Source organism: Aquila chrysaetos, chromosome 1 (assembly GCF_900496995.4).
Source record: "Aquila chrysaetos chrysaetos chromosome 1, bAquChr1.4, whole genome shotgun sequence".
Classification (NCBI taxonomy): Eukaryota; Metazoa; Chordata; class Aves; order Accipitriformes; family Accipitridae; genus Aquila; species Aquila chrysaetos.
The window spans coordinates 41,039,034-41,050,973 of record NC_044004.1 but is presented as its reverse complement, the minus strand read 5'-3'; the positions used below and the strand labels follow the sequence as shown (position 1 = coordinate 41,050,973).

Genomic DNA, 11,940 nt, shown 5'->3' with positions numbered 1-11,940 from the left:
GGGGCACAAGAAGTTGGCACAGGACACAGCCAGGGCAGCTGACCCAAACTGGCCAAAGGGGTATTCCATACCATGGGACGTCATGCCCAGTATATAAACTGGGGGGGGGGGGGGGGGGGATTGCCGCTCGGGGACTAACTGGGTGTCGATTGGTGGGTGGAGAGCAATTGCACTGTGCATCATTTGTATATTCCAATCCTTTTATTATTATTGCTGTCACTTTATTAGTGTTATCATTATCATTATTAGTTTCTTCTTTTTATATTCTATTAAACCATTCTTATCTCAACCCACGAGTTTTACTTCTTTTCCCAATTTTCTCCCCCGTTCCACTGGGGGGGTCGGGGGGGGCAGTAAGTGAGTGGCTGCATGGTGCTTAGTTGCTGGCTGGGGTTAAACCCCGACAACGTCTTTTGCACTACCCTGTCATGTATTCGGAAATGCTCTGACTGTAATGAGACAAAAGTAGAAATTAATACAATCAGATCAGATAATAGTTGTTAGTCCAGAGGGCTATGCAGATGCTTTCAGGGATGCTGATGGTGTGGCTAGCATCATGTGTGCATTCAAAATAGGCTTTAAAAATAGTGTTAACATAGCCAAAAATGGAGGCGGGGGAAGAATGATGAGTAATTCAAGGTATGTGTGTCTGCTTCTTTTCGTCTCCCCACAGTCTTATTACTCCCAGACTTCCACAGAAGGTAAATATTAGTGTTTCCACTCTTTCAGTTACAATGCTGAAAAAAAAAAAAGCTTACATCAGTGAAATTAAAGTCAGTACTTCTAAGGAGGGTAAATATTAACTTTTCCTGGCTTTCCCAGTAGTTATTAAATCTTCTTATGCTATAAGCTTCAATAAATTACCATGTAAAAATGTATTTTTGTCAGGCTTGTAACCCATGGAATACCAAGGTTTGTTTCATAAATGTAGCTGGGGATTGACCTAGCTTCAGAAGGTCCAGTGGTGCTCAGGAGGTAGGGAGCTTATTTTTTATTTTCATTGCCACTATATGACATGCTCCATCTAAGAATATTTATCGTGATACCAAAATAGGCAGGTATAAAACACCCCCCCCGCCCCCGATTATTCAGGATTTAATTGAGATTTTAATCAATCAAGGCAAGAAATTAGATTTAAAGGTTTAGAAAATGAGATTTAATGAGTAAGTAGACATTTCAATCAATGCCAAAGTATTCATCCTTTTATATACAGAGAGAGAAAATTCATATATATAGCTATAAAAGAAAACAAAAATATTTCTGAACTATTTTATAAATAGCTAATATCCAAGAAGATAAAAATCTGTACTTTCTTGTGTGATATACAACATATTCAGTTGCATATATAAATGAGAAAAAAGAATTTTGCCTCTTGTTCTATTTTACATTTCATAAGAAAAAGTAAATTGTTAACTCCTTATAAGTAGGTATATTTGTGTTCTAGATTCCTGAACTGAATTCCTGGTCTAAAGAATTAAAGATGTAAATAACTAGATGCTTGCGACAGCAAAAAGAATTATATGAAGTAAGTCAGGTCCACCAAAATACATTTGGAGTATGTAGATCAGAACTACCAGAAGGAAAAAAACTTGTCTCTATTACTAGGTAATCAAAAATCTTCAGAGCAGTCTGTTTATTCTACTGAATAAATACTATTATTAGTGCTTATAAAATCAAACTAGGATGCTAACATCTTCCCACACCAGATTTTCTTGTCCATCTCTTTGTTATTAGGATGCGAATGTTTGAACACTGTCACTCCTCTAGATAGAACACTAATTTTTTTTCCAAAAATTACTCTTTTCAAAATTTTTTATGTTTAAGAAAAGCCAAAAATACTTAGCATAAAACAATTATTTATCTCTTTGTTGATGTAAAAGGTGTTTGGCTGTATTGCTGAAAATGAATCCCTTGGGATGCTGTAATCTTCATAACTTCTCCATTTAGAGTATCATCTTCAATTATTGTTATCAGTCCCTCAGCAATTATTGATGGGCTGAAAAAGAAAAGTTATTTCAGAATCACGATGTAATAGAACATGTGAAAAGGACAAGTAAAGAAACTCAAAGTAAATCTATATACCCTGAAAATTAAACAAACTAGTATTTGAACAAATTTATTTTCAAGTAAAGCAGAGGTGGTATGAGTTTTTCAGGAGAGAAATTCAGTCTCCTCAATCAGCGCATACAACGTAAAGTGGCAACTTTACAAATCGTCATTTGTTTGCTCTAGATGTCCCTGTGGACATGCAGCTGCCACTAGGCTTCCTATCAAAATTTTCTCTGTCAGGGCAGTGGACAGAAGTAATCCTTACACAGTCCTCTGCCGCTCTTTGCTGTTGCTGTTGATTCATCCTGTTTCTGTAGCAGGACTGACTTACAATTAGCATAAGAAGAATTTCATCACATGCAGTTTGCTGTGGTCAATAGGTGCGATATGTTTTACATATGAAAAAGTGCGGGTGAAACAACAGTTATACAATTTCCTCTGTGCAGAAGTATCTGAGCAGCTATTTCTTAGACACCGAGAAAGTGTTAAAAAAAAAAAAAAATCACTTTAGGCTTGTCTTGTTCTCACACTCTTTCCTAGCTGTCTGCTTTTGGCTTTCGTTGGCAGTACTGTAACGGGCTAGGTAACTGATCTGATCCACCATCGTTACTACTGTGCTCTTACGACCTTAGTCCAGTTTTAGTCAGTTCTTGGTCTGATTTCTCTCTTGGTTCACTTGCAAATTTTGTGGAAATTCAATACAAATGACATACCCTGTATCTCACAACAAATTTGATTAAACAAATTTATGAAAGAACACCAAGGGCTATTAAAAACTAAACCCACTATTTTTAACTTGGGAATTCGATTTACACTTTGCTGGGGAATGGGAATGCATAAAGGGAAATATCACTATGTAGGTGATACTCTTAAAATAACCTTAGATATCTGCCATTTGTTCCTTGTATATAGGATAATGCATTTGATAGAATTTTATCTGAGCCAGCATTTCCCTTTTATTTTAATTTTGCTGAAAGTGCTGTTGTGTCTGCTTGTTCTTCATCAGCAAAGGGCAAAACCCCCACTGTATCTGACTTGACTTACTCCATCACGCCATAGAACTGCATCATATTTTTGATCTCATCCTTATATGAATAATATTGTCCCATATTCTCTTCTTTATCTATTGACTGAAGAATTGGTGTGTTGACAAATCCTGGACAAATTGTGTTGAGTCTCACACCGTAGTTTTCCATATTAGCAGCTAACTAGAAAAGAGAAAAAGGCATTCGTCATCAACATTTTAAAACAGTATTGCGTAAGTAATTTTTCAAAGAATGAGAGTTACCACTAAGTACTTTTCAGCCTTGCCTAGTAAGCAAATTTTGTTACTACTGATTGTTTTTTTCTAACAACTAAGTTTGAAGCATGTTTTCTTTAGTAATAGTACTAGATGACTAGAAAAAAAATCGCTTTTGCTGGGAGAACAATTCTACAAGAAATCAACGCTCTTCTTTCCATGCAGCTGGTTTTTTTCTAATATTTTTGTTATTAGTGCTCTTGGCATGTCATTAACAGTATTGCAGGGTGATGGTGTAACTCTCATAAGGATAACCAAGTAAAAAAAAAATCTCCCAAATGTACGCTTTCAATCTTTATAAGAACTTTCTTACTAAAAGAAAACTATCTGAAATCAAATCAAGATTTAACTCTAAGGTGGTATTTACCTCCCTCACATCAAGAGAAATAGGATTTGGTCTCTACCCCTACAACTAATGCTAAACCTTTCCAGCTGCTCTATTATCCCTGCTGAGGGGTGAATCTGTCACTGAGCATCTCCACAGGAAGGTCCCTGTGAACTCCAGGAAAGAGGCAGGAGTTTTTTCAGGAAGCAATTCAGGAACATGATGAAAGCAAGCAGCACAAATTGTTCTGGGAATGGTAAGGCCCTTCATTTGTGGTGCTACCAATGCACGTGTGTAGCAAAGAAGTCTGATCAGCATCCAGGCATATGTTGAATGCTGGATGAACTTTCTTAGCGATGGCACAGAACTTACAAACTATACATGATATATCCAAGAATAACCATAACTGTTCAACACCGATTTCTGTTTGTTTGAACATTTAACGGGAATCCTTTCTGGTATTATATAAATCACATGTCATTTTCATGATATGGAAGGCAGCCCTTTTGGTCTGGAGAAGAAAAGAATCTGAAGTCCTAGCTGTTTTGTATCATACCTGCCCAGCATTAGGCTCTACTGTATTTTTTGGTAAATACGGTGATTCGCTAAGTTTATTATTCTTTTTCTCCTCGGCATTCTCATGTTCCATAGAGATGACATTTCCTCTAATTTTCTAGCAGACCTTTTATTTTTGAACTTAGATGGTGATGTTTATATTATCATGAGAAAACAAAGATGGAAAACCAGATGTCATGTTCATGCTGTGGCTAATACGATATATGCAACTTATCCATACTAATCTGTTTAGGTTAATCTAAAAAAGAAGTTAATTGGGTTGGGGTGTAAAATATAGATAAACTGTCCAAATGATCATTTCAGATGCTTTATTCTGGAAATTAGATTGGAAATCTTATATGAGTAGATTATCTTTAAGCTTAGCCTGTGAAAGTGTAATCATATTTGCTCCCTCCAAGTTATTTTATTATGCTGTTTGTCCAATTTAACTAGAAAGATTTGGAGGCAGAGGCTAAGACTTGCTATATGGTCAGATAACATCTAACATGTCCCATCCTGAATGTGTCATTTTGCATTTTCAGCGTATTAAGAGTTGGTAAGAATAAATAAAGGTAAACATTTTTGTGTTCAAGTCACTTTTTATACACTTTAGTGCCTATATCGTTAAAAAAAGTCATCAACCTGACTTACAAATAAGGAAACCAAAATGTTAAATGACTGGGATGGAGTTATGAAAAAATTTTTTAAAGCTTGGATAAGAATTTTACTTTTGGGCTCCTCCCACTGTCCTTAAATTACTTTGCAACATCTTTCTTCCATGCTCCCAAAACCTCAAATAGGTCATAAACACACACATGCCTTACTTATTCCATCTTTGGATTCCCTTTGTGAAAGAAGGGAACCTCTACTGCTTCAGACACTTCGTTTTCTTTAAGGAAATTAGTTCCAGTTGTGTGACAATAGAGAGGGAACATGAGAAACTTAGCATGTTCCCAAGGAGCTGCTGATACTGTTTTCAAAAACACATACTTACTGCTATTGACCGTGTGAATCCAATTACACCATGCTTTGTAGCACAGTACACAGGTTGGAATGCAGCAGGCATGAGTCCTTTAAAATAAAAAGGTAGCTGAATAAAGATGTTGGGTACTCCTATTTATGATTACCTTAAACACACATATAGGTCTATAATGTCAAAAATAAGTGATGGATTCATAGAGATGCAACAAAATAGATTAGTAAAAATTTGCAAATTATATTTTGTCATCTGAGGTAGGCTGAGAAAAGATATGAGATGGATAAAACCATGAGGAGGCAAAAGAAGAGTAATAAAAAAACATAACTTTTAAGAGGAAAAGTATCTATGAAGTATGACTTAAAATGGAGGACAGGATCTGGACGAAAACAAGGATGAGATTTTTTAGCCATCTTCTATGAATCTGTAAAGGATGTGAAGTATGTAAAGTATTTTAGATAAACTTTGATTGCTGACACCCTAGCTGCTGATATGTAAACTGGACACCTGCAATCATTTACAGTGATTTCAGGGAGGAAGTGTGGGAAAAGGTAAGGGAAATAGCAAAATCCTTTTTGACTACTGTAACTGATTTAATATTATCTTTGTAATATATAAAAACATAAATATAATGTCTGACTTAAATCCCTTGCTTATGTTGCTTCTATGGAGTAGTAACAAGACTCAGCCTCAGATAAAGCTTTCCCCCTAGCCCTAATGCGGGAGATAAGAATGTGTGTGCTGCACAGCTGACTGAAGCACAGTCAGCCAATACATCTGCCCATGCAATATTGTTGCTGCTTATTTATTTGGCAACGTGGTTAGTACTATAACAAATATGTAGCCTTTTGCATAGTGGTTTTTGCTCAAAGGAGCAACTATAAACAAAGTAATTCAGTCTTGATGCACCATCTGAGGCATTGTAAAATTTGTTTCACTTACAATACTACTCTGGTAATATTTCGTAGGTGATAGTTATTTTAAAGAGTTTTAAATTAAATAGGGAAGCCATTTTGCAATAAGCAAATGGAAAAAGCACTAAGAAGTGAATGTAGGACCTCAGTGCAGAGAGACTATAGAGATAAGTGAGTAAACACTGTGAATGGAATAAGATGAAGACCTCAGATAGTGAGCAGAAAGAAATGAAAGCCGAGGTGTGAATAGGAAAGTTTTTGAAGCAGTTTCTAGATTGAATTAGATTGGCTAAAAAGGATTTCATGGTATGGTACCTTCTACAGTGGGCCCTGTTCTGGAATGAAAAGCCACGATGAAGATTTTTAGAAGGGAACAGGAAAAAGAGGTAACAATCATGGGTAATATTATTGCTGTCTTCTATAAGGAGAAGCAGAAGAAAATAAAAAATGACTGGTAACATTGTGAACCTTTATGGTGGGAGTGGGAGAACATGAAATCATTATTTATAGTGGAGAAAGATGGGAGAACAGAGTTTTTGGTGGAAAATTAAGAACTTAATTCTAGTAAGACTGAGTTTGATGGCAAAAAGCTGGTCAAGAAGAGATGACAGATCATGAGTGTATATACATTTCTGCCCATTATGCCAAAAATTTCCACTATACAATGACAGCTGAACTGGACCACATGGATGCTGTAGTTGCACTTGAAAGCTAGGGTCTTGTGAATAGCAAACCACAGCCTGTCCTAAAGTTAGAGGATGAAATTTGTCTGTATTCCTGAATGTGGTATTGTAAAACTGGATACTGATTTTGATGTGTTACTGTTTGATTCTAATGGAAGTCGTCCCAGTTATTCTCTCAGATATGTTTTTTCATTCTTCATCTTTCATATCTTTAAGTGATATAATCAAGAAGGGGTGTGACTTACCTCAGTGGAGATGAAGAATACACTACCCAGCTTTAAGTATGGATTTGTCAGAAAAATTGCCTATGCCAGAGACTTGTATGGGCTCTTTGCTCTAGAATCCATTTTGTCTGAAGGAAAAAACTTTCTGAGATGGCACAAAGCTCTAATTACAACCCTGACAGCTTCCAGGTTTTATCTTGGTTTAAATGCTACATTGGTGATCTAGTGAAAGCAACACTATTATTAGCATGTTCAGTGGTGGGAAATGAAGGACTTAACCCAGTGGCTGGTTGTTCTCTTAAACTTGTATTTATCTGCTTAGCTTGGATTAATGTGTTATGCTTCTGATTGAGAACTTGCTTTATGAAAAATGGCTTTTGCGTTGTCTCCTGTGGGTTGTGATCGCAACACAGGCTTAATATTCCTCTGGTGGCTTTTGATGATCGTCACCATTCTTCAAATAATTGGAAACATTGGAATATTAGCACATTAGAAATATTATGATACTATTTTTTTTTTAAACTCCTGAATAGCTTTATGTGTTTTAAAGGAAGAAACAATCCCAATGAAGCTGCAGCTAACAGACAGGTAAAAGACAAAATCTATTGGGAAACACAGAGTTTAGAGGTAATTTTATTTTTTTTTAACACAGCAAGATAAATTACTTGTTACTTGACAGGCAAAAGAAACAAAGTCAAGAAATAAACAAAGGAAGGGCACAGCTCACAGTAATGAAGTGGAATAAGGTTCAAAGACTTACTTAAATATCAAATGACAACAGGAATAACTAGGCAGGAAGGGAGGAACAAATAATGCTTTTTTGGAATCAAAACATTAAACCCAGTTCTTTAGCAAAAATAATAATTTCAGTTAGGAAAGTAGAGAACCAAGAAGAAATCAACTAACTCGCTTTCAGCCAAAGCAGGGACAATGAAGACTAGTCCTAGCATCCCTCACCCAAAACAATGACAGTCCTGTCTCACTTTTCTTCCTGAGTTCAGTACTCAGAACCATGGTATGGGATTTCCAGCTCTGAGCCACTTCCCTGCCCTGGGAAGAGCTGAGCCTCCATCCGTTAGCGGTGTGTCTGGGCAGCTGTGCTAGCAAGTATTTTGGGATGAACAGCTGTGTGACATTGAGCCTGCTCTGCCCGAGTATTTTATTCAACCAGTGAGCAAAGATGAGTTCATAGCATATTAGTTAGGGCATTCATTTGTTAGAAAATCTGGATTCTATTTGCTGCTCCCATGAATATTTGATTATCTTATGCAAAGTGGAACAGCAGTAAAACAGACTGGAGAACGTTATGCACAAAATAACGGGGGGAGGAAGGGGAGGGTGTTCAAATGGATGGTGATGGGGCAGTGTGCTCCTGGAAAGTGATACTTGTGGTTTTCAGTCTCTCTTAGCAAGGGGAGGCAACTATGCCTAGATTTTCCTCTCTCTGGATGTTGCTGCATCCCTGAACTGTTACATGAAAGGGGATAGGGAACTTTCTTCTCCCCTCAAATGATCTTCATCGAGAACTAATTGGTGAATTGCAAACGATTTCATGATGACTGCAGGTGCTCTTCAGTTTACCAAAACCAGTTCAAGCGGACCAGCAGTAATCCTGTGCGTCAGTGTTAACTATGCTCTTTTTTATTTTTCTCAGTTCCTGGCAGGCTGACAGAGACAGCTCTTGCCCTTGGTTATACCTTAGTCCCCTTGTCGTTACAGTGTCAAGACCACTCTACCGTTTGACACGTGGTGGCAGGCTTCTCACTACAACTTCTTATTTATCATGGTCAATAGTTCCAATATCCACATCTTGAGAAATTAGTATTGGACATGGAGAATTGTATCAATAAGTTTGAATTGTATCAGTAAGCTTTGTTGAAACCAGTATTTCCTTTCAGTCCACTGAAGAGCTTTGATGAATACAGAATTAAGGATTTTTCCCTAGGTATGCTTTCCCACTGAACATATGTTGCCCTCAGAGATTTGAACAAGTCTCTTCCTTTGAATAAGATTTATTAGCTTTTAGATGACCTTTCTGCCCCCTATTTGCTCCATGGGTGCACTGTTAGCAGCTTGAGACAAATGTAAGTCCTGTTTGATAGTATCTTTAAGTTTCATTAATTGTTGGAAGAGTGTACTTCATGTTTGGATGAGTGTGGCACAGAGAATAAAGAACCATAGTCTGTTTTCTACCATAGCTGTTGAACTCATGGAGGCTTTGGGTTCATCAAAAAGCACTGCTTCTACACAATGATTATGCAGTGATGAAGCTCTATTCCAAGTTATGCTTTAGACAAATATATTCACTGTTAAAACATTTAAATATTCCATTAAAATATTTAAATTTTCTCTCACTAATGTGATAATCACAGTATTGTGTGGCATCCTAAAATTCTAATTTTTTTCATTGTTTATGAAGGAGATATGTGAAAATGCTGAAAGGTAAGTTTTGGCAAACTGACAGAACCTATTTAAAAGCAAATCAAAAGTGTGCTGATCTATGTGCTGGAAAATATTGCCAAAGTAATTTGTTTTCCTTTCTGTATTAGGTTTGGTTTATAAAAAAAAACTTATCAAAGCCTATTGCAAAACATAGAATACTTATAAATAAATAACAGCACAAGATTTAACCATATTTATTTAAATTAAATGTCTTTCCAAACCACATTACAGAAATCTCCTTTGTCGCCCTTAGGCAAAAATCTGGATAAGGAGCATGGAATACGCTTAAAATGTTCTTTGAAGGCCAAAGCCTCTTTTGAAGAAGCAGATATTAACTAGAGAAATGAGCTAGGGGCATGATGGTCCTACAGAGTGATGAGGGAATTGATTAATGGGGTTTATATAATACCCTATTCTTAAGAATAGGGAGGGGTACAAGATCACGTTCATTATGTCAGTTATACTACTGTGATCTGTGTCAAAACAAAGGAGACCCAGAAATCCTAGCAAAAGTTGTAAGCTGTGTCATTTCTAGGAAATTTTTTAACAGTGAACTGAAGTCTCAAGGGAATAGTTTCTAAATTTTCTAACCTCATTCCTGTGGATTTTGCTCAGCATCCTCCTTTATAAAAAGAGGAGGGACCAGAAGCTCTTTCATGATTCTGAACTGAAGGCCCCAGTTGTACAGCCATTTACACCTTTGCTCCACTGTATCATTGTAATAAAGTCTTGCTTTTACTCAGTGATGCTAACCACACGCTTAGCTTTGTTCTTGTTTTTTATATATCTAGATATAGATATATAGGATCAGGTCCTAAAGAAGCCTGTTTGCTGTGACGGGTACTTTAAGTATTTCTTTTGGCTGGAGCTTTCTGTAGGACAAGGACAAACTGACTGTGGAGCCTGAGTGCTTGCAGTTGAATGCCATCAAACTGCTGATATGGCTGTACAACAGAAAGGTATCCAGATACACTACACATTGAAAAACCTCTCAGAAAGCTAGCATGATCTAATGCTAAACATTTTACCAGTTTTTAAGCCCTCTATGAATACTTTGATTATTTTTTTTTAATCTGCTAGAATCCAGACAGATACAAATTCAGTTTAACAGAATACCTTCTTGAAAGTGTGAAAGCTATCAAACCAAAAGTGCATGCATACACATGAATTCCTTTCCCCCTTCACTTACTAAAAGGGTACAGGTACCAGCCACCAAAAGGTAAGAGACAGTGCTAAATTTAACCATGTAAACAGTCTCAGGAGTTAAATTTAGTTTCGTATGCTTTTTCTGTTGCTTGTAACTATTCTGTAAAACAAAATTAACATGCGCAGCTTCCAACTGGAGACATTTTAGAACATTTCACTCTTTGAATTTGAAATTAAGTTTATTACAACGCAAAAGCCTATAGTCATTGGCATTATCTTTTATGGGGCCAAGTTGGCAGTAAAACACATTTCCCATTATCTCTGTTGTTTAGCATCATTACTTCCTCTTGATATGAATGCACAAATCCCATAAAATTAAGAAAGTTTTATAGCTTTGAGACACAGTGGGTTAGGCGTTGGGTACTTGCTGCATGTGCTCACATATTTCTCTCCCTTTCTTACTTGGTTCTGTCTTGTGGAGCCACTAAAGAAAAGAAGATTCAATACTGGAAAGACCGGGTGGATGCTCTGGCTTTCATCCAGCTGAATGAACGGTTTAAGCATCCACTTCATAGGAAGTATTTAAGTAGTTCCATGGGTGTTTGGAAATATAAAACAGTAAGGCTCGATTCTGTCCCTAGTTTGAATCATTGGCAAAATTCCCATGGTGAAGAACTGGAAACTAATTAATGTGTAAAGCAAATATTATTGAATGTTACGTAAGCACGAAATACAACTCTTCTTGCTGCTCAGCAAGACACAAGAATATTTGCTGTCTGCAGAGCGTATCTGATAAAATCTTATAGAGAACTTGGACAGGAGGGATCAAAATCACTCAAAAGTTTAATGATCAACAGAAGCTAGCTCTGAGAAAAGAAAACACTCAAAGGGAATGCTAAGCAAGCCAATGGCAATTTGCCTTTTACATATGGAATAAACTGCAGGACTTAGACCTTCAGACTGGAAAGGAGTATTAGAGTCACAAAACACAGATAGTAGTAAATAAATAAATAATAAAAATCAGTGTATGTCAGCTTTTATGATGTGTTTTTCCTTATGACCTTGGAAACAATTGCTAAATACAAGCCATTGTAAAAGCAAACAAAGCAAAGAACGCTTTGGTTTTGACAGATACCCACAATCATTATTGCACAATGTTAATATTAAAAAAGTAAGTAAATCAAATTTTAATCACTTATAAGCTCTTAACAAATTGAGAACAGCCAAGCTGTTGGTTCTTAAAATAAAAATAATTTTGTGTTCCTTTGAGACTAGTTAGAAAAGGAATCAAACTACTTGCTACCTCTGCCCTTTCTTAAGCACTGC

General features: G+C 36.5%; 1 protein-coding gene across 2 annotated transcripts in view; it reads right to left on the bottom strand.

The window, feature by feature from the left end:
• Positions 1-1,187: 1,187 nt before the first annotated feature.
• The window catches only part of HPGD (15-hydroxyprostaglandin dehydrogenase), a 27,735-nt gene continuing 16,982 nt past the window's right edge, over positions 1,188-11,940 (bottom strand). Inside the window, exons 5-7 of one of the 2 annotated variants that reach the window (XM_030025086.2) lie at positions 5,224-5,300; positions 3,094-3,257; positions 1,188-1,996 (exon numbers count right to left, since the gene is read on the bottom strand). In XM_030025086.2, coding sequence (XP_029880946.1) covers positions 1,858-1,996; positions 3,094-3,257; positions 5,224-5,300 — 380 coding nt within the window. In that variant the 3' untranslated portion in view covers positions 1,188-1,857. Of the gene's footprint in view, positions 1,997-3,093; positions 3,258-5,223; positions 5,301-11,940 lie in introns of those variants that run through there. The other variant, XM_030025097.1, reaches the window with a different exon arrangement.